General features: G+C 42.5%; 1 protein-coding gene across 4 annotated transcripts in view; it reads right to left on the bottom strand.

The window, feature by feature from the left end:
* Positions 1-14,335, bottom strand: part of kirrel3l (kirre like nephrin family adhesion molecule 3, like) — a 33,211-nt gene extending 18,876 nt beyond the window's left edge. For all 4 annotated transcript variants that reach the window (XM_072394498.1, XM_072394499.1, XM_072394500.1 and 1 more), the window contains exon 1: positions 13,650-14,335. In XM_072394498.1, coding sequence (XP_072250599.1) covers positions 13,650-13,689 — 40 coding nt within the window. In that variant the 5' untranslated portion in view covers positions 13,690-14,335. The remainder of the gene's footprint in view (positions 1-13,649) is intronic.
* Between the last annotated feature and the right edge of the window lie 9,643 nt (positions 14,336-23,978).

The following is a 23,978-nucleotide window of genomic DNA, read 5'->3' as shown; positions in this document are numbered from 1 at the left end:
CGGTAGCAGTATGAAATTGTCTGTACACATCAGCTAGCCTTGTTGACAAGATGTTGATTGAGCTAGTCTTGTTGTTTCGTTCCCTCTTACCCCCTGGTGTTTTTCACTGCAAGACAGCTGCTGGTTGGATCTGTGTCACAGTTCCAGCCCTTTTCTGTCCCCCCTGCTTCTCTCCTCTCTTTTTCTTTCTGTCTCTATCCCAGTTTCTCTCTCTCTGGCTCCCTCCCCCTCTGTCACCAGTCTTTGGACGGGAGGGCTTTCAGTATAATTTACTGTGCTTTTAATCATTAACTTCTTGGGTTTTCAAAAGCTCTGGTTTAGCGTGAGGATAACAGCTGACACGGTGGATAAAAGAGTAATGGTGCACAACATGTGGCGGAGAAGATGGGACAGGAGTGGATGAAAGTACATTATCTTCCCAGCTACAGAGATGACATGTAAACAAAACAAGCAAATATACTAATAAATGATAGATTAAAAATCCATATGACAATGAAGAGATAATATTGCCTCTATCGCTTGCTTTTTCCAAAAGGCTTTGGAAATGAAAACAAAGGAATTCTCAGCATAGATTCTGCACTGGGACTCAGAGGCTTGTGCTCTGGGGTATCAATTAATTTAGTCGAGGGATTTGTGGCCTGCTCTTCCTAATTGAGCCCAGTGGAGACCCCCTTGGCTCCTCATGATAGGAAGTAGTGCATTTCATAATTAATACTTTTTTCCCCCCTTTATTATTATTATTTTTTAATGAGGGTGGTAATGCTGTAAATGTATGCATCTCATTAGAGTAAAAGGGCCATCTATGCCATTGTTCACTTCTGCAGTGTTTGCTTCTGGTGAGATGAACAAGAGAGACAACCTCATTCGGAGGCAGCAGTGGCACACTGAAGTCAAAGCTGTGCTTTTGTGTGTGTTTAAATATAAAACACAGCTCGCTCAATGAGAGTCTCATTAATGTTGCTTAATATGTGTACTTTTTAAAGCTTAGAGGTTAATGCCCGACTTGCGTCCATTTCATTGGAGCTTTCTTTAATTTGATGCATAATTCTTTTTTTGGTTCTGAAGAGCCTCTTCATAGGAAGCAGCTGAGCTGTGTTGTGAACTCGACGGAAACACAAATGCACACAAAACACCTCTAATAAAACCTATTTAAAATGTTTCTCATCAGTCTTCCTCTCATGCTCACTCTACACTACAGAAGATATTTCTCAACTACCCTATCTCTGCATCTCTCCGTCCAGAGACCATAACTCCTGGTGATTAAACAAATTACATCCTCTCCCAGGAGAGCTGTGGATTCAGTGGAAACAATAAGCGTGTGATTCACAATGCTGCCACCTCTCTGTTCTTACAAACACCCTTCAAATTGCCACTTATTAATCAATGTCTGTGCTTAGTCTGTGACCAGAATTTCTGCTCCTCTCTCATCCAGGACTGCTGAGAAATACAACCTTTAATTTAAATCCTGCTCAACAGAAAACGTTTAAACATTCTTTTAAAATTACTGATGACGAAGAGCTTCCAGAGCGCAAGAAAGGAGGGGAAAAAATGTTACCTGCCGACCTCGATGCATCCTGCTTTGTGCTGAGAAAAAGAGGGGAAGGGGAAAACTAATTTCCTGAAACTCCATTTCTTAAGCGTTGATTAGTAAAGGAGCATAATTAGAGTGAAATGTGAAGTCAGGGTTTTTCAGATTGCACCGCTTCCTCCAGAAAATCAGGCCATGATTAATGAATAAATGATTAATGAGAGAACTAATTAATCAATTAATTATTAAGCAAGCACTCTGAACAAGAAATGGGTAGGATGACAGCGAACAGTGGATGTAAGAGATGCTTAGGTTGTGTGTTAGAGAAAGAAGGATTTAGATAATCTCCCTGTTTGTTCTGTCAGTTTGCTTTATCATCTGTCATTGGATGACTAGGAAGAAGGTGGATGGAGGAGTTCTTCTTTCATTTTAAGATTCCTCAACCAGCCAGCACTGTCTTGGGTGACACAACTGACCTTAGAATAGGGCAGTTGCAAGTTACCTGCAAATGCTTGGGTCAGTTCTTTCGGTTATACAGTAATGAAGCCTGGCGTAACATTTGCCTGATGCAGAGATGATGTTTGCACTAGGCTGGAAAAGGCCATACGACCCACAATCAACACCTCTGAAAAGGCTGTGGGGTGACGCAAGGTTCTCTCCTCCCCTGTCTTTAACTAGGGCACCCCATCAATCTTTGATAATCTGCAGTGTGGGTCTCTCCTGTGTGACCAGGCTGATGGGACTGATGGGGCACCACAGCAGGGATTGATGTATGAAATGGAGGCTCCAAATGTAACTGTGATATACTGGGCCGTTTCAAGTCAAGTTTGACCTTTTTTCCTAGATATTAATCGCTGCAGTGAAAGAATATATCTGTGATAAATTCCTCCCCCAGGAGCTCTGCGCACTTTCTTCTATAGTAAGGGTTTCTTCTATACCTTTAGCCTAGAGGAGGCGGGTTTTTTCATGTCTGTCAAAAGTCCCCAGAGCTGCAACATAACAGGATACGGGAACAAAATATTATTTCATAAGCGGATGGGTTTATTGTTTTTCTTTTTTTTTTTTTTTTTTAAATGCAGCATTACTTCATAAAAATGCATTCCCCACCCTCCCCTGACAACTGGAAACACATCCTCAAAGCAAGAACATAAGAGAAGGATCTTTCATCCCTGCATATTTTTCCTCCTGTTTACTGCTGGCCTTATTAGGAGTTGTGAGTGACGGAGGCAGAGTGTGCTTGGAGAGTCTCAGGGGGATTTGATGGAGGCAAGCGATGGAGCTATGGCAGACGGAGGGCAAGATCATGCCTACGTTTATCCACTCAAAGAGCTTTGTAAAGTTCTTTGTCTGTGTACCCTTTTCCCTGATGCACCTTTTTTTCTCTGTTCGTTCTACTTTATTGTTTTTCTAAAACGGCCACTGCCTGGACTGGTGCTGCATTCTGTCCTAATCATACCATGGCATTGCAGATTTCCACAGAGTCAACTGTGTTTAAATAGGTCTTTGTCACACAGGGTGGGTTGGCTCATTAACTGTGAAACCCTGGACATATGGTGGCTGTGTGCTGAGATGTATCATAGCAGAGAATGCCATGGGATGGGCCCTTGACCCTTTCCTGACCTTTAACACCTTACCGGCTGCACCAAAGTCTGGGTCTTGATGAACTTAAACACTTCATTGTGCGCTTTGTCTTGGGTTGTGTTTTCTTAGGGGGGGGGGTTTACTCCAAGTGAAAAATGTTAAATTTGCAGTCGGGGCAGATGTGTGTGATGTGACTGTTTTACCAAACACATAGCACATGCCTTTTTTTTTTTTTTTTTTGCAAATGAACACACTTTGCCAGTAATCCACTGTCTAAAAAGTCAAAGTAAAGCAAAGCTGGAAGGTAAAAGTGTGTTTCTTTGGAGGCCAAAATGGTGTGGAGTACTCCTTCTGCCATGGTGTGATAAGTGTTAAGTGCTAACGACGATGCCCAGAGCCACCACTACAGTGACCCTACCACTTAAAAAAACCTGTATCATAGAGGGAGAACAGCGTAGCTTCTATTCCTGTGCCTGGTCGCACCACATAAATGATAAGAGCAAACTTTTAGCTTCTGAAACGTGTCTCTTAAGCTCTTTTCTTTCTGTCATGCACAATATCTGTATGTCTGCAAAACAAGACTTACTTTGCAGGTCACATCTACTGAGAGGCCTTAGGTTTGGAGCTCTGATAAACAAGTGAGGCGTTGCACGCTCTTAAGTCCATCTGGTGAGATGATCGATCATTAGACAGAGTGTGGAGATAACTCCCTCAGCTTGCCTGCTGGCTACCACTGATCCCATATCACTCTCGCAGGATATGGTATGAATCACAGGAAGTTGAGATCAATCTATATAGATTGTGCCGCTTGATTACAAATGAAAAAAAAATCCCATTTGGCTTAGCCACTCAAATGCCTCAATGTCTGACTGTGTTTGTGTGCGTGTGTGTGTCCTGCATGGTTGTGTGCGTTGAATTATAGCTTTTTAGCTTTCCCTCTTTACCGATTTCTGATATTTGCTGAGGGAAATCTACAATCTGTTCTACCTTTACTCGTTTACTTTGTTTAGTCCGTCCTGCTCTTAAATCTTCCTTCTTGAGGGAGCCGTCTTTTAAATCTTAATTAAAACAGACTCCAAACCTTCCAGCCCCCCTCCCCCACCCTCCTGTGGGCTGGCTGAAAGAAGCTTAGAACAATCAAGAGGACGGATTAGAAGTGAGAAGAAAAGACGAGAAGAGGATGGGTGGGGGGTGGGGGTGGACCGGCAAAGAACAATATTGAAGGGAAAGAGAAAGATGACCCCTTTCCTTCATCCCCCTGATACTCTCCCCTTCCCCTTTTTTTGCTCCATCCCGGCCTCTCTCTTAGGGCTCTGCAGTCTTGGCCTGACCTATTGACATTCAGCTTCTCGGCAGATTAAGCAGCGAATGGAGCCTCTGGAAAGGGTAAACACACTGAAGGAACAATGACCAACAGGCGGCAACCTTATTGGATTCTAATTAACTGCCAGGAGAGACGGCTAGGGGCATGTTAAGTGCTGTGGGACACAAGTTAGAGCCCTAGACCTCAAGAAGCGCAACTCTCATCACCTGCACTCCTCTCCCTTCTAGTATATTGTTTCTGTCTTCCCTTTATGTCCCTCTGTATCTCTCTATCCTTCATTCTTCTTCTCTCTTTAAATCAGCTTGCCCTCTGCTTCACACACGGCCCATGAGAATAGCAAACAGACACTTTCCAAAGCACCCCTTAGAGAGCTCTCCTCGACTGTCTCTTCTCTTCCTTTCTCTCTCCTCTTCTTTTTTAACAAGGTGGAATGGGGCGCGTCCCCCAGAGGTAAATGTATGAGTGATCAGGTTAAAATAGGCTGAAAAATTGGGAGAGATTATTTCATATTAAACAGATTGAATTATCTGCAGTGAAGAGGAAGGATGAGGGAGAGCAAAATCATTTTTCTGCATCGCTCTTGGGAGGAGCAACACCGGAGGGAGTGTGGGGAAAGAGGAAGGAGTGAATAGCTGATCCTTAGTGGAAGCAAATATGAAAATTCAAGCACTCCCCTACTTTCGCACCTCTATCCAAATAAAGCGCATTCATTTGTGTGAGTCCAAGCAGGGTCTGGGTAGATGTGTTAACTTTCTCACTAAAGCAGTGGTCTCTCTTTTTTTGAGTGGTCCCCTGATTAGGCCAACTCACAATGGTGTTGTGGTTTCCGGGGTCCCCGGTACAGAGCCACAACCACTAATTAGACTGGGCTCATTAATGTGTTAGTGTGAGAGAGGGCCCAGGCCATCATGGGTTGAGGCTGACACAGAAGGGAAAAAAGCAATGCCCCACTGGAGACAGGCCATCGTCACCTCAGCCAGCATATAAAGCAATTCATTAATTGGTGTGAAAACACACATGCACACGCAATTCATACATTCGCAAACACACATGCACACTCTCACACCTCACTGTGAAGACACATACAAGGGTTATGGGTATTCCGTATAACCACTCCTTGTTAACACATTACCTGGGATCAAAGAAGAAATGGCTGGAAGGAGAGAGGACCAGAGGAGTCATTATTTGTTGAGGAAAATTGCAGCCCAATGTTATGTTTGTCCTTTGGCAAACCTGCCAGAATAGAAGTTTTCCTCCATTTCACAAAATGTACAAATCGTTTCTCTCATCACCATCATGTGAAAGTCTTTGAAATCCTCAGAGTATTTTTTTTAATCAGAGCTGGAAGGAAATGAATCAGAGTTTCAGTTGTGATCCAAGCCCGGAGGTGTAAACGGGATCCACATGACCACTGTCCATTTCCACACCATTACAGCAACAGTCATGGCTGTAATAGGTTGAATTGGTCCATTGATTTCTCTCATGCACCCTCTCTGTCACCCACAAAACTAGTCTGTACCAGTTCTGTTATATACCCAGTTTCTTTTTTTTAAACAAAACATCACATGCTCCAGGGCAGCTAACATAAAACCTAAACCTGAGCCATAAAAGAACACACATACACACTTCCACACAGAACCAATACAATGTGTCCCAGCTTGAGTTCCTGCGGGGTTAAACAAAGGACTGGGTTTAAATTGGCTTTTTAAAAAACTTCCCAGAACAATCATGGAGTTGACTAGAGTCACTACAGTGTGTCGGAGGACTGCTTAGAGAAAGAGGAGTAGTTAAGCTGGGGTCTATAGTGCAGTGAATGGCTAATCTAAAGTGTGACGATTCAAGAGCTTCTCTTGACCAGATTCAATAGGCCTCCAATCAGGCCTGACAAGCCCCTCAATCTTTAGTTAGCTGTTTTAACTGGCCTGTGATTGAGTGGCTTCATTAAGGGTCTATTTCTCTTCCCCTGTACCACAACCCTAAAAGACCGGTGACATGCTCAACACACCCAAGTGCCGCCTCCACAGGAACCTGAACAGATGCACTGTTCAGGTTCCTGTATTAGCTGTATTAGCACATGAACAGCTGCTATGAGCACAGGGCAGCAAGTCAAAAAGTGTGCAGGTTTTAACAAACCAGTCAACATCCGCTAATCAGCTTTCTCGTTGCTCCACCATCTCACAAACTATTTCTAGAAATGTTCGCTAGGCATATAACTTGTAAAGGGTGTTGTACGTGTAATGCTGCCTGAGCAAAATAGCAGACCAGATGCACCCATGAACTTACAAAGACAGAGACCCTCCCAAACAAGCCACAACAAACAGCTCTCTGTAGCCACTCTCTGCCTTTGATCTGAAGAAGCTGAGATGAGATATGTCCCCTCTTTCCTCTCTTCTCTTTTGCCCTTTTCTCTTTTTCTGTACAACATCTTCCTTATATGTCTCTTTCCCCCTCCTGCTGAGCAGGTGTATTAAATGAGGTGACTATTCCAGGAGCACTGGGCCGCACCTCAAAGTGCAGTCTGTGAAGAGGGCTTTTCTCTGCCTCCCTCTCATCTTATCCTTTGCATCGCCCCATCTCCTTTACTCATCCTTTTCCTTTGCCTTTATCCTCCTCCATCCCCTTTTACTCCTTTTAATGCGTTCCCTCACACTCTTGAATGTGAAATAGAAGGCCGTGCCTCTCATCTATTTCAATTCATCTACACCTCCCTGTCTATCTCCCTGTCTGCATCTCTCTCTCAGCCTATTGTCTATTTAGCTATACGTCTAATTTTGCTGTCTCACTTATGTAATTAGCGCAAAAATAAATGGCTGCCGTAGCTTTGTGTCTCCCCCTTCACCCCTCCCGTTGCAGGCTCTGAGAAAACAAATTATGGAGAACAATAGGTACAAATGGCTTCTGCACCAAACCACATGATGGATGCAGCCCAAGTTTCCTGCATCTCATCCCTTCCTTTTTTCCTCCCCTCACTCTCTTTACTCTTCCTCCCTTCTCCATTATCTCAAGCTCTATATGTCTCTGTTTGGAAACAGGGGAGGACTTCAGCGCTCTCTCGCCCAACTACCCTATCATTGTATGGCTGTGTCATCTGTCTTCCCTTCTTGGCAATGACACTATATTCACACTGGCAATATATTAGGCAAGTTCTTTTTTCCATGTCCTTTTCTTTTTCTTTCTTTCTATATATCTGTATCTTTCCTTTCCACTGCTGTTGTCTCCAGTGGTACTCTCTTCTCCACTATCCCCCAGAGCATTCTGTACACTAACGCCTGGGACTTTCTAAAGCAAACAGCAAGCGTCCTGTGCCATAGCCCCATCTGTGGATAGTCTGAGCAGGGAACAATCAGTCCCTCTCCTCCTCTGCTTCATTCTCTTTCCAGCCCCCCTGGGATCTACACAACGCCAGGATGCCTCAGTTAGATAGGTGCAATGTGCTGGAACAATGATTGGGCTGCTTCCTCCAGCAGGGGTGTTAGGTTTACCTCTGCCAGCTTGGGAAGCACTTAGCCATGTGTTCTTGCTCTCCCTGCAGCATCTTCACTGGAATGTGGCAGAGAAGCACCTTCCTTACCTCACCCCTCTGCATTCATTATGCACCTTCACACACTGACACATGCACACACACAATCACTCTCTCAATGCCAAAGTGTGCATTCAAGATCCGATGTCTAGCCTAAGGTGTTGAAATATCAACTTTCTATTAATCCCCCTCAGACTTGCAGTCAGTTACTCCTTTGTTGTTTTTTCACCTCTGTCGTGCTGGAAGAAAAACAGCAGGTTTGCTTTAAACCAATACAAGCATATCTATTACCTGAAATTCTGGGCTCCTGGCAGTAAATCCCTTTGACCCCTCTGCCTTCCTTTTCTTTCTGTCTCTCCCTCCCCCTGTTCTCATGCCTCGCCCATTGTTGTCTTTGCATCAGCTTTCCTCGCCCAAACAGACAGCAGGAGGTAGACACACCTTTCCCTCCTCCCGGCTCAATGGCTCCCGACCTCAACCACCCACACACTTTGCCGTTACCCACATCTCCACCCAGCTCAATAGCATTAACATGTTTTACCATTGAAGGAGCTGCAGTTGGAAGCCAGATCGATAAGCTTTGACTGACATCCCTCAGTTGATGGCAAATTGGCTGCTTTCTCTCACAGACCTCCCAAGACGAATTTCACAGCCCTGTCCAAAATTCCCCACAGAAAAATGGAAACAAAAGACACGACTACATTTTCTCCTGCCCCTTCCGGCGCCTCCTGCAACAACACAGAGCAGTCTTAGCCACGGCCAACCCGCTATTTTGGTTAAAGCTCCTAACACAATATTGGCCCTTGCATTCCAGGAAGTTTGAACTGCAAGAAAGATAAAGATGAAAAGAAAAGAGAAAGATGGAGATGGGTGCTGAACTTCAAGGAACAAGTAGTTGGAAAATTTAGCCCCACAAGAATGTGCGCTGTTTCTGTCACTAATAATCTGAGCAGCAAGCAGGTAATCTCATGTTTGCTTGAAGGTGTTTTGTTTTGTTGTTGCTAGTTAGGAAGATGACATGTCCTGGGAGCTGAAGCAGCATTAATTAGACAGTTGGACTTAGACTAATCGTTCCAGAAAAAGCACATAGCCCTGAAGATGCCAGACACTCAGCTCAGCTTATCATCCACTGCTCCAGTGTGTGCCCTTGACCTCCGTGAATGTGGCTGTGTTCTAAGGGTGCAGCTTCCCTGAGCTCTTTTGAGTCATTTCTGGATGATGTGCACTTGCCATAAGCCGTAGCACGCAATCCTGAACATTTCATCTCCCCAGCATTGAAAGTGCCACTGACGTTCAAATTTCATGAAAGGTTTCGTCAAAAGTGAGGTGAAATAAATCAGTATCGGTGTTAAATAAATGTTATCTGATGGTACTCCTAACAGAACTTTTCGTTTCCCTGGGACCCATCTCCGCTGCCAGAATCTGTGCAGCTATCTTTAATACAAGGTTAAGGAACGCGGCTGGTGAAGATAACACGGGAACAGATATTGCTGCAACGCAGAAGATAAATTTCAATTTGCTGTTAGTTTCTGCATCTCAGCGGGAGATATGAAATCCTTGTCTGGCTGTGCAGGAATTGATTGGAAAATAAAAATGAATGTGAGGTCGAGTAAGTCTGTGATTTCTATGCTGTATGCTGGCTTCTGAGCTTAGGGTCTTTGGAAGCAGTAATGTATCTTTCTAGAATAAGGTGACAATTGCATTTTAAGTGGAGATAAATGCAATATAAGTCTTTCTTAAAATAGCTGCTTCTGTATTAATATGACTGTTTCCCTTGGGGGGCTGTTTTAATGACATGCACTGAACTAATCCTGAATTCTCCCGCTCCCTATTCTTTCCATTACTGTGTTTGTACAGCAGAATAAAAGAGTAAACAATTTTGTGCTGTCCCCACCAGTCTGTATGTTGATGATACAGCCTGCGGAGCCCTAGCTGGGGAAGAAGACTCCAGGCAACAGCAGGAAGCTGACATAGCCCTCCATTGTCCTATTCTCTTTCATTTCCTCCCCGGATCCTCCGACTGCCCCAGAGGAAGACAAGGTGAGGATGTGCAGAGACAGACACAAGGAGAGAGTGAAGACAAAAAGAGGATGGGCGGGTAGAGGTAAAAATAGAACTGGAAGAGGACAAGTGTCATCAACAGTTTGCTGCCTGGCTATTTTGGCTTTCTGCATTGAGCCTTACCAGTGCGCACATCCACTTAAGTTGCTAACAGCTCATAACAATGCCTCAGGATGCACTGCCAAGTTCTCTGTGTTTACCCGCATGGCAAAGCTGATTATAGACAAGGAACGTTATGAAGCCCCATTGTTTATTTCTTCCTTCCAGTTTCTTCGTAAGAAAAAATGGGGTGGGGGGTGTACGAGGATATGAAGAGGGGCAGAAAGACAATGACATGCGTGCATGACAGGTCTACAGGATAAGCAGGCTATAATCATAGATCTCAGTCATTCATTACTGTTAGGTTGTGTTTGCCTGTATGACTGTATGATTCGTGAAAACTGAAAGTCTTCCTACAACAAAACAATCAACTTTTTAGGTTTTAGTTTTTTGGTCAAGATGTTGGGAGGAGGTAAAATACATGTCTGTGTTAAAGATTAGAAGATAGCTGTAGCTAAAACAAGTATTTTGTACTTTGTATTTGATTTATTGCCACATGTGAATCCAGAAAACTCAGATACAGCATGCAATACAATAGACAACAAAGCCATTGCACAGAGCTCACATTGGAACTCAATCAGACCAAAAACTACCCATATATTTGCTATGACCATGCCTCCTTAATAATGCAAGACACTTGTGTTCGAGACCAAACTGTGTTTGGATTCTTTTGTGTCTACGATATATATTTCTCACTCTCTCAACTGTATGGGGTTTTTATCATCCAAACTTTTTACTTCATCCTCTATCTTTTTATCTTAGAAGCATAAAGGACGGATTTGACAAGATAGAATAAAGAAAACAAGTCCAGGAAGCAAAGTTGAGTATAATTGTGTACGTTTGTGTGTGTTTGTGTGACAGAAGAAACAAGATGAAGAAAAAGTTGATACTCAGCAATCTTTTCCTGTGTTTACTCGCTTAATCACCAAAACACTGGTGACACATCCAAGTCTCATCCGTGCCTACCACCCTCTTTTGCCCCCAACCTTCTTAAACTGTTTCCCTTTTGCCCAGCCTGACTCACTCCTCAAGAACTAAAAGTGTGCAGAGCATCAGTTCATAAAATATGCGCAGCCCTTTAAAAAAACCTCTGGGGCCCTGTTGTCTCTGCATCCACAAGCAAAGCTGTGCTCCATGTAGCAAAGACAAATCTCTTTGGTAATGGGGAAAGGGAGGATGACAGGGTAGGGAGGAGAGTGCTCGGCCGGGATTCATCACTTCCTCAGCTTGAGTTCAGTTCTGCATTTGAGTCTGTGTGTGCCTGCATGGGGTACGATTGTGAACGGGCTTTGACAACCTTTGGTGAAATTCTGCTTTCTGCCTCCAGCCCATTAAGCAGATTCACTCTCATGTCCTCGTGTTTCATGGTCACACATTCTGTAACCAGGCAAAAGAGCTGTGAGAAGACGTGAGGTGGAAAATTTTCCCAGCGTTACACTATAGTGAGACACGAGTGGCGACACAACTTAAGAGGACGGGAGAGAAACTTGTAATCTCAGCTCACAGCCTTTGAACTTGGCCCGATGAGACGCAAGCGACCCAAAGCAAAAGGTTCCAAAGGAAAGCTCACTGAAGATTACTCAGAATACTGATGCGGTGTGGAATCCAATTCCTCTGGGAGCCCTCAGAGAAAGTAAATTATCTGTGTTGTGCAAGTCTACATACATGCAAATGTATGCCATACATAAATTTCAAAGAGAAGTCATGAATTGTGGTCAGATTATGAAACTACAAATACATTTATGAGTGCAGTAACTTTTGAACATCTGTGACTCTATAAAAGAGTGACACAGTAAATGAGGTCTAGGGTCTCTTAGGTTCTAATTAGGACAGCTGTTACCATTTTCATTATTTGTGTGTATTTGTGTGTGAAGGGAGAGAGGGAGTTCAGTTGTGTGCATTGGGGTTGAGGTCGGAGGGATATTTGCCACTGTCTGGCTATGGCTTCTTCACATCCAGCTGTTGCGAGTCTATCAGGGAGCGGAGGTTTACTGGTGTCATATCCCTCCCCCGAGCTTTGAATAATGACAAAACCATGCGGAACAGGGTCTGGAGGTGAAGAGGTACACATGGCAAATGGCTATTTGGGCACACTTTGCCATTTGCTGAGACTGTGATTCAGGCAAGATACTACAAACAATGCATCTAGTTGAGGCAAAGAAAACCTGAGGGATTTGGATTTCATTATTCTATCTTTTGTCCTTCCAAGAGAAGATCTGTGCCAGTGCCATGCTGTTGTGTATTCTCTAACATTCTAATTTGATTATTTTCTCTCAAAGTGTTAACACCATGCATGCACTCTGGAAAACGCTGATAAGTCAACAGTTGCTCAGCGTTAATTGTCGAAAGCTTCTCTTTTGGTACAAGAGCAGAAGAAAATTAGCAGAATAAATTGTACCAGCTGCTAGGGAAGACTGGTTGTTGTTAATGATACTTCCATGTATTCTATTACAGAGCTACTTTGATAATAATAAGTTTGGCATGCTGATGCATAGACCATACACAAAACTGGGAAAATCTAACAAAGCATAATTTTTCTTTTTTTTTCAAAATACATTAATATGATCAATTCTTTTTCTTTATGCACACTCACGGTCCAGTTTTAATTGATAGTTTAAAGAAGGGTGGACACTCCGTCATAAAGATTCATAAACAAACTGCTAAGTCAATTCTGCAAACAAAAAGCAGTGGGTGGTGGTGGTGTGTGTAGGAGAGCGTGAGGAGGAGACAGGTGCTTTGTGTCTCAGCCTGTCTCAAGAAAAACAAACGCTCTCACTCGCGCTTTCCGTCTTTAACTCTCGCTGTCTCCTTCTCTCTCCACATCACTCCCCACCTGCTTTGTTCTATCACAAATGCGCTACCCTCGTGACGAATATGCACTTTTTGTCCGTTCAAGAAGAGAAATAAACTTCCGACGTAGGTATTCAGAGCAGTGGAAACCACCTTGTCTTTCATGGAAATCGGTGAGGAGAGCGCCGGCTATAACTGGGGAGGAAAGATACGGAGCTCTGCACGGAGCCGTCTCCTCGTCAGCGCTTGCACGAGTTGTTTTGTCCTAACCTTATCCAGTATCCATTCCAGTGAACAGACGCATACTCGCTCGGAGACACGCGGCAGCCTGTTGTAACCAATCTATTGCTTATTCAAATCATAACCTCTAAGTTTAACTTTTCATACGTGCGCCCCAAAACCATAACCCATGCGCCTGGTATTCTTTGAAACCAGAGCTTTCCTCTTAGGCATCCTGTATTTGTGCGAGAGCAGAAACAGTCACAGCAAACTCGAAATACGCAGTGCTATTATTCAGCCTTACATACAGGTGAACCACGCGACGTAATCACACTTTTATAACTAATTAAACATTTACTGGCCATTAACAGCAGTGGAGTGCAGCATTGCAGCAGATCAACTGCCCCACTGTATCAGCGCACTAAGCGGCTTGACGCAGCGCCAGAACGGAGCGCAGTCCATCCTCTCCAACAATAAAGATCCACACACTCACACACAAAAGAAAGAAAGAAAGAAACTTGTCTTACCTGTGACCATAAGGCAAAAGATGAGGTATAGAGAACACATTTTAGTAGCCGTAGTTGCCGATTGTGTTGCGAGGAAAGATGAATTCTTGCTCAGTCTATGAGACCGAGCTGGTTCGTCCACCGCGGTACCAAAATCAGGATCCCCGGTCGGATGAGCGCTCTAAGATTCGTCTATAATAGCATCCAGTTTAGAGATATGACTTTGAATGGTCCGACCAGTCTGTAAACTCTCACTCAACAATACAGCTCCATAGTTGGTAACTTTCCCTCTGCATCAGCCTCTTCTCCAGTGTCCGCTCCCTGCCTTTCTGGCACAGCCTTATCTTCTATCTGGGCTCTCTAGCAGTCCATTAGGGGTTCGGGCGTTCAAGTCAAGGTTCATCTACAGTCCACTTTTTTAACCTGCGTGAGCATGCTGCGCTTGGAAGCGCTCGGAAGCGATCTCTCTTCCAACACAGTGCGCAATGAAAACCCCGGTGAAGTTGTCTCTCGCCTCTCCGCTGGAGTCTCTCACTCTGTTCCCGCTGTGACACGCTCACTACCTCTTCTCTCACACACGCTCCCCCCAGATCGGTCCCCTCGGTTTACTTCTCACTCTCTCTTGACAATTGGAAATACGCACTGACAGTCATCTGGTGGTGGGGTTCAGCAAATCTGGCAGGGGCTGACTCGGAGGAGCCCCTCTGCTTCAGATGATTGCTGAGGAGGGGGGGGCAATGCCCCCCGCCCCCAAGGGGCTATGATTGGCTGAGCGAACGTAACAAGGAGGGTGTTTAAAGCAGTTAATCTCAGTTAAATGACTGTCCTAACATCTTGGGGTGGGAAAAGACTTGAATTATAATAATCTTCAGAATATAATGATGAGCGTGCATTTGTTTAGGAGGACAAGATAGACTGCTGCTGTAATCTATGGATTACATTTTTTTCTGTCAACTGGAATATCTTGCAGACAGGCTGCAATAATGTGCAAAAGTCTTGAGCCAGAGCAAGATTTTCATACATTCTTTTAAAGAGGTTTTGAGCAGCCGTTCTCCAGGCTCTCTGAAGGACATTCAAAAAAAGTTTTTCTTTTGACATTTACAGTTTGTTTTTCTTCTAATATTCTCTCTCCAGTCCTGACCTGACCATTTTCAGAGGAATTGCCAAAGACAACACAGTTTCACAAGCATACAATAGAACTTTTTGCATCAACAAGGAGATTCTCAAAAAGCTATTAGTTGAAAACCATTCATATCTCAGCATGGTGTGCTGTGTGCCCTTGAAAAAGTGAGGAAACTGGACAAGTTGAGGACAAAAAAAAAGTGGCTGGCCTGAAAAAGTTTCTGCTGTAGATGAACAATATCTGGAAGGGATGTCTTTAAGAATAGGAAAAAATCCAGCAAAAACTTGACAAAGGACCTAAGAGATGTATGTGTCCATCTACTGTTCACTGCAGCCTCATCAGAACTGGTCTCCATGGAAGGGTGGCTGTCAAGAAGCCATCCGGGAAGGGAAACAGGAACGAAGACTGATGTATGCCAAATGACACACAAACTTGAATGAAAATAAGTACTAACAGGTCTTATGGATCATCTTGACAGAAAACTGAACAAAAATCAGCCCTGTTTTGATACACTTATTATATTTTGTTTACTCAGCTTCATTGAAACAAATGCTGCTACTTAATCCACATATTACTGCCTCAGTCATCTCAACAAATGGGAGTTTTTAGCTGTTACTGCAGTAACTTGTAAGTTCATAGTTGGTTTATTCAGATAATTCTTGTTCAATGCCATGCAGCGGGCACTAAAATGAACAGAGGAGAACTGAATCATTATCATATTTCAACAAAAGCTTAGGCTTTTATAAGAGATGAAAAAACTCAAGTCTATCACTTGCCTGTGGCTGTTTGTAGGCTTGTTCTTTGATGTTGTTCATTACTTATTCAAGGATCTATTGATTAGCCAAAATAATAGGCCTTGCAGTCATCTGGTTAATCAGGCTTTCATTTGTATATTGTATCAAGCAAAGACTCAGGCTAATTTAATGTTAACATACCCCCACCCCAACACTCCACCCATTTTCACACACACACACTTATGTGCCCTGCTTGCTCATCCAGGTGGTTAGAGCTCCATAAGACTGTGAAAAATTCATCAAAGGGTTTAGACTTGGACACTGAAGACACCGGCATGTGTGGATTCCAGAAAACATAAACCACACACATGCATGACCAAAAAGGTGGCTTTCTTCCTGACATTTCCCACTGCATTTAATTAAACACTGAACCACACAGTGATTAGGGTTCACTCCTCATGTGGATTCCCCCAAACAGTAGTTTTAAACCCTGGGGCTGGCCTTCCTGTTTATTGCCTCCCTGTAATGCAAACATAAGGGTCCCCTGCCAGTAAACACATGTTGATGGAAGAAACAGCTTGCACAGCTGGGAAGCCAACCCAGGTTAGTGTGACTGAGCACATGGGTAAATGAGCATGTCTGCGTGTATTGTGTGTGTGTGTGTGTGTGTGTGTATGTGTGTGTGTGGTTAAATGTTAGAATAGAAACTTGTTTATTGTTTTCACATACGTCAATGTGCAATTCAGATCGGTTGTAGACACTTAAATGTGGAAAAGGGTGATCAAAAGAAATCACCCATCAGCCATGCTCACAAAAACATATGTGTGAGTTTGTTTGTAGACTATAGAGTGCATGTGTGAAACTATCAATGAGTAACTGAAGGCTGGGTTTGGGTGAGCAGTAAAACAGCAGGGTGCCTCCACCAGTTGTGCTGTGATAATAAAATCAACATCAATTGTGTAAAGTCTGTCACTAGGCATGATGCTGGGATTGAAATGCATGATCTCCTATGGTTCACACAGATGGACAGATAGATGAGGGCAAAACAGATGACGCATGCACCAACATCAGCTTGAGCCAATAGTCTTAATTATATTGGCCTCAGTGGCATCAAATGGAGGGCGCCCATACTCCCCAAGCTTTTGAATGTGTGAATAATTTATAGATAAAAAGAGGGTTTTCAGCTGAGGGTTTATTAATAATAAATATGGTTTGATATTTACTAAACTGTTCAGAGGGAGAAAGAGGTGACAGTTAAGATATCGTTTGCATGGTAATTGTAAGGAGATGATAAATAAGGCATGAAGTGGTGATATATGGAAATGTGATTCACAGGGAAATGAGAATAATTTAACAAAATATTATCCCAGTCCCTGTTTGACCTGGGGTCAATTAAAAAAAGAGATGTCAGTCATGGTGAGCGGCATTCTGAGCCTTAAAATCACAATCCCTTGCTTTCTCTTTTGTCAGGATTAAAAGTGAATAACATTCAAGTGGAGGAAAATGTATTCATTCTGACGCAAACTGTGTGTGCGTGTGCGGGTATATGTGTGTGTTTTGAATGAATTTTAAACCGAATAAATTCAACCTCATTATAGCCGTCACAAAAAAAGATGTTTCTCTTTCAGAAGTAAACTCAATAAAGCATGAGATAGAAGTTTAGGAATGTGAGTTTTGTTTTGTTTCAAAGCGTTTCAATGTTGAGGGAAAGCCCAACATGGTTTTCAGTGAAAATATAAATTCTGAATAACTTACCATGGGCGGTTCGTTCATTCTAACCGATCAAGCAGTGCTTATTATGGATTTTGAAAAAGACACAATCAAATAGGCTCCATGTTGAAGGCACTTCATGTCGGAAAAACAAGTCATAGTTATAGGGTTATATTTCCCATTTCTTACAGTGGTTGATAACACCAATACCTCTGTGATGAGGTCAAAGATTGATATATTCATAAGACAGAAAGAGGATTGAAATTGAGGTCCACTCTTGTCTTTCAGATAAAATTTGGTTGCTCAACCTACATATGTTTACAAAGCCAAAATAAGCACAGGCTTTGACTGTGTACCTGGGACTATAACTGTTATTATGTATTCTGATCAACTTTGGTCACTGCTCAACTCATCTTTTGTTTCAGGTTTTAACTATAAGCATCATTGCACATTCATGTTATAATGATTGACGGTTGATCTGACAGTTATTACAGTATTATATCACTCCAGGGTTTTTCTATCAGCACTGCATTCATGCTAGTTATTTTGTACAGTGCATTCAAAAGAGGGAGGTTGCCATGACACACAATGGAAAGGGCACACCCTTCTGCAAGTTAACCAATGCATATCTTCATGAAAATGTGCTCCGAACCCCTTTCATGTTTGATTCTTTCTGTTGGTGCTTACGTTAAGCCACAAATGTATTTTGCAGAGTTTGCAAGCTTTAGTCAGATGAGAAGTCACTGCAAGCTGTTGTGTATGAATAAGGTCAGCAGCGAAAGAAGAGAGTAAGCAACAAATGTGAAATAATCAGAGGTAGAAAACCTCAATCAATGATTGTTTTCCAGCTTTTATGTTCTGAGTGACAAATTAAGATATCCACAGCCAGCAGAAAGGAGTCACAACAACTGATTAGAATTGAATGCAGCTGAACTGCACTTCATGGTTTAACTGTTCTGTAGACAGCTCTGAGCAGTGCTGCAGCCCTGACACTCAAGTGAGGAGAGACACTGAAGACTTCTACTGACTTGATTGACTAATCTACCCTACACTTTAGCCCTCTGCGTAAATATAGTAAGTCCAGGCCTGACATAACCATTTAGTTAGTTACTTAACAAAAAGCCCAGTTCCACATGTTAAGTTCCAGGTGCTTTTGGTTAAAAATGGGCTCCATAACAGCAAACCACGTCATGATACTTAGCATGCTGGGTAATGATTGACACATTTTAAGCAACATGATTTTGTTTACATACATGCAGCAATCGTAACATTGAGCACACATAAATGAAGAACAAAAAAAGAGTAATAACATTGGTGGTCTTTTACAAGATAAGCTAAATATAGAGGCAGATGTGATGAAAATAAAGGAAAAATAACAGGTTCGATCCATATGAACACAAACAGTGCTTTGGCGATGGTAACTGACTTTGTATAAACCCCAAACCAAAGACTATATCTTTTTTTCTTACCTGAACACTAAAATAGTGCCCTGACTTGACACATGAAGTGATTGCTGTCACACCTGCAGATCCATATACATTTTCCTGTGTGTAGTCCACTGAATGTTTGTATCTTGATGTTGTCATATCTTTTATATAATTTTCAATTTCTCAGAGGTAGAGAAATCATTTAGAGGCGTTACTTGCGCAAAAGTACTTACAACTCAATCCTTATAGGAGAAAGTCCATGATCTTGGAAAAACATTGGGTTTTGCACTGAAGCGGCAGAATCTCAGTCCAAAGCAAACAAAACCAAATCTGACAGTGAAACCTTTTTCAAGCTGCTTTAGATGTTTTTATCTCTGGAAAACTAAGCAATGTGGACTCTGGTTCTGTATCTCTGGTTTGGGGCTTTTTAGCCAACAACTGTGTTCTTTTTGTTTGTTAATTTTTTTTTAGAGGAAAACCTGAACATTTGCTTGATCTGTATTATATGGAAGGGTTTCACTTCCACTACCATGCACATGCGACTGTGACTGTTGCTACATTATGGGAAATCTTAGCGATTCTGTGATACACAGAGGGAGAGTGAGTGCACTGGGTCGTAAGAACATTGTTACATTAAATATTGTACTTCAAGCTTTTAAGGAAACACTATGTTATATTTAGGAAAGTGTACTTTAAGTACTAAAAGTACTGCAGAATAACATTTGCCAAGACTTCAAAACTGTTACGTTTTTTCAGTTGCGTTATACATTTTTTTAAAATATAAAATAAGTATTTTGCTTTTGTTATAAATACAGGCACAGTCCAACTTTTGTGTATAAAGACACAACTTAACAAACAATTTCACAAACCTGCTGATTGTTTGGTTTATGAAAAAATTTGAAAAATAGCCTCTACTTTATTTTTAAAATCAAATATGACAAAGGATGGCACATTGTTTCATAAGTGTTTCATGTATTTGCTGTGTCAGAATCTGAAAGTAACTTAGAAACTTGCTGCTAATGCTGGGATCATGGCTTCCGTGTCCATGTAAGTATCTCCAGAGTTTCAGTCAAAATTCAGTCAGTCTGCCGTCCTGTACATAATGCATCTTGGTTCAGATGTACCAAAGCATAGAATGTAATCAGTCAACAGTCAATGGGTTTACATGATGAGATTAACTCGATTATAGCTATAGTTGGGTTATGCTCGCACAGTCACAGTGCATTGTAGAGATGGGAATAATGGGGAGTTTCTGCAAAGTGCGCTTCAAAACAAGCATCTATGTTGTTCTACTCTTCCTCATCTTAGTCTGGCATGTTCTACTTGTAAATGGAGGTTGAATCAAGGGAATGCATAGTCACAAAGGGACCCTGCAGACCCTCACATACTGGTGAGAATGTCCCAAAAGCTTTGTATACAACAGATAATGACATTTTTAACTGCCTTTAAAGCTGTCAGATAAAGTGATGTAAAAAGTACAATATTTTCCTCTGAAACTTATTCAGCATCAAAACAGGAAACACTCAAGTAAAGCACATGTGCCCCATTGTTTTACGTGGTAAATAGGCAAGTCATTAATTTCACTCCACCGCTTCAGTTTCTTTCCTCCAAAATCACCAGAAGCTTCAATTTAGGGAAATCTTTTTCCTCTAAACTTTTTTTAACTATTGGTCCTGTGCCCCCCCCCCCCCCCCCCCCAGCTCATTCATACAAGTATATGAAACAAACATGTCAAGTCTATAAACCATTTCCTTAATTGAGCTTTGATATTTATAATATCTTCTGTTAAACTGGCTAATATCTAGCTTTGAATACTATAATATATGCCTTATGTCTTTGTTACAGAATTTCCACCAGAGGGGTCTAAGGTTTATGCTACTATTCATGTGAGAAACATTACACTAGCTTTTACTGTAATTGTGATATTGAATGTAAGGCTGATCTGTGTCAACCATAACTCTAAATGCTGCTACAAGCTCATAACTCATAGGGACATATACCTTTGCTAGGCAGTGGTATCCATCTGTCCAGCTTGTGAGCAATTCAAAACCCGTCTCCTCTATCCCATTCCAATAATATGACGTCAGCCCACTGCACTGGTTTGAAATTTGCAATTAAGCATTTTCTTTATGTGTGATTGACGAGCAGGAGGAGGGCCATTAAAGCCAAACATGGACCTGGGGGCTCGCTCTGCAGTCTATAGGACCATTTCCAGGCTCATATCAAATCCATGTCCTCTGCCCCAATATCAGAATATGACTCTGGCCACCCATGGATTCTGTTTTTGCCTGTAATGAAAGTCTCTCCAGGGATCAGGTTGAGGGATTCTTTTCCTCAGGGGTCAAGGAGAGGTTGAGGCTTCTGGTTCAAACTGTGCTTAGGAAAGGGTGTGGATTACAGGAATGTGGCCATTGGCCTCATTTTTTTCTCTTCTTCAGATATATATTACAGTAGATAATAAGAGAAGTTTTTACAGAGATGTTATGGTTTGACAGTTGTGTTATAATTCTATAAAAAAGCTCCAGAGTCAAAGCATTAACACACACGTGAAGGTGTGTGTCCATTCATTAGCAAAGTGATTACAACACCCTTAAAATTTAAGCCAAGACTGACTGGGTCCTTGGCCAGCCTCATGGTCTCTTCACTGATAAGTACAGCAGTAAGCTGTCTAAAATATTCATGCACTGATGCAGAGTTGTTGTCCCTTGATGGGCCTCACCATGTGCAACATCTGTTCCTGATGTCATGGCGCGCTCCTGTGTGCCAGAAATGCCCCGATGGCGTCCGTGGCATCTCAACTGTACAAATCCATGTCCAGACACACACTGCTCCACTCAGCTATGATAAATATCTGAGACGACAAGAGCGATCCAGTTGGCTGGACAGAACTATTGAACTCATCTGCTAATCCATACTCTCACACTGAGATCAGCATTTCTGCCATTCACTGATAAATGCGTCAGCTGATTGTTGGCTCTATCAACAGTTCATGATTATTTGGAGACAATTCCAGGATGAGTCCCTACATATTGGAGGAGTAATTTTATGAAACAAAATGCTTTTTAAGCTGCCAGCATAGTAAACTGCCAATGAGTTAATGCTGTTAGCTCAGTTACAATCTGGTGAATACAGTTTTATTCCATCGTTGTACTGTGACTGATACAGTATCCCACTTCCATCAGTCCATTCAAAAATAGGTAAAGCTAAACAAACACATTGTTTGGAGCAACCCACAACTGACTCTGACCCCATATGTTTACAACAAAAAAGAGACAATAATAGGGACATAGACAGAGTCGATAAGAGTTGAGGTGAATCCTGTCCAGGATGTGGTGTCCATAGGCTACATCAACAGTCACAGCTTCCTTCACCACTAGGCTTGCCTCACTGTCTTCTGACAATCACATGAATAGGCCTCGACTGGCTGCTTGTTTTGTGCCATGATCCCTTGCTGCTCATGCTGCTGAAAAAATAAATAACTGAGCTCTGCACTCCTATAAATAATGGATGACTCGTCCACTGTCACTTTTCATAGCATGTCAAGCCACGGCCTGGCCATTATTAGGGTCTGTCTTCTCCTCTCTGGCTCTGACTCCAGTTTTGTTATTGTTCTGGTTGACTTGCCTGCACACCTCCTCGGCTGGTCGGCTGTCAGTCTTTTTCTTCTTTGGTGCAGCTCATGGTTGCCACAAAGAAGAAGTAGATGCTCTGGGGGCCTTAAACAAAAAGGGGGATACAGCAAGCCTCTGCTAGACTAGCAACCTGTTCCAGGTATGCCTGGACTTGGAACAGGAAGGAACTTTCGCCGACAATGTCAATCATCTGATTGTGTTAGAGAGCCTGTGCTACAGTGCTGCTTGGCCTGTGGTCAAAGACTGACCTCATCATTTTGAAACAGACTTTCTGTCACCCTTAGACTCAATGAAAAACTCAAAATGATGCTTTAAAGATCTACACCCCTGGTGAAGAGGAAGAGGCTACTTACGCACACACAACATGCCCCAATCCACCCTTCCAGCAGAAGAAATCATGGTTTATTTAAACATTCAGCTGTGTCTGCGAAAAATGAATGAGGAACATCTGGCTGAAGGGGAGAGAAAGATATTAGAAAGATTTAGTCATTTGGCTGGTGTTAAACAAACATGAGGGCGTACCAAGGAATCAGAGGAGGGTGTTGTTTTATGGGGAGATACAAAAATAGTAAAATCACCTCCTTCTCAGTATCTACTCACTGTTTGTTCATGTGCTTCAGTGCTGGCGAGGCCAGGCCTGAGGCGAGAATTGTCCACCAGCAGCTCTCAGTTCTGCAGACTCAGACATTCTCTCCATCTGCGGAGTAATAGCACCAAATCAAGGCTTGTAGCAAACAAACCCTGACAGATCCTCTCATTTGAGATTCACTTTGGGACAGCTGTGGTGCCATCCAAAAGGGGGGACGGAGTGGGGGAAGCCAGTTCTCAGTAATGTATGCAGAGTGTCTGCACGTCCTGGATGACAGCAACACGAGCGCTTGTCACAGGAGACATCAGTTCTACTTAGTCACAGCACTGCGGGGCAATCCATATGACTGCAGTGCTGTGCGAACTCTATTAATAGTTATCTACCTTTCAGGAGTTATTATGCTGAGTGGGGTATGACAGAGAAATATAATGGAAGAAGTCCCAAATGAGGGATGGAAACAGGGTCTGTGGAGCGTCTTTTGTGCCTCTTGGGCTGTAACAACTTAAAAATCCTCTTCCAATCTTCTCTCTCACCCTGTTCCTGTTAGCATTTGTGCCTGGCAGCCTGGTGCCAGACCCACAGTTTATGTGAGAGGCATAATAAGGATTAGTTATTAGGCAGGAAGAGGAGAGAAAGTAGATGATGTTTAGATGTGCAGGGTAAGGACTGCAAGCAGACAAAATGCTATTCTTCCACCACAGGGACTTAGGGGTTAGGAACCCTAGGCTATACTAAAACTGCATTTTGACCACAGTTACCTTAGAGTGAACTTACCATGACCCCCTCTGTTTCAACTATTACAACCAGGGCTAAAGGAAGTTAAAGGGGAGATATTTTTGTCTCAAAAAATCACCTTTGGGTAGAGATTGTACTTTTTAGATTACCTTGAAACCTTGCAGTGCAGAACAGTAGTGAGTGGTTGAGAATTTCCAGCCATTCATGTTCATTTTTCTGTCTCAGTCATCCGGTTTAATATACACAATAGCTCATAAAATCAAAAAATACCCAAAAACACCCTCAATCTGCAGAAGTGTGTAACATTAATAGGTTCTGGAGAGGACTGTCAAGGATGAGTGGCACACTTCAGTTTACTTGTTTTATCTAATCTGTCTAGTATCTTTGACCTCAGTAGAAT

The sequence above is a fragment of the Leuresthes tenuis genome, unplaced genomic scaffold (assembly GCF_036924035.1).
Source record: "Leuresthes tenuis unplaced genomic scaffold, fLeuTen1.0.hap1 SCAF_10, whole genome shotgun sequence".
NCBI lineage: Eukaryota > Metazoa > Chordata > Actinopteri > Atheriniformes > Atherinopsidae > Leuresthes > Leuresthes tenuis.
This window is presented reverse-complemented; position numbering and strand designations above follow the sequence as displayed.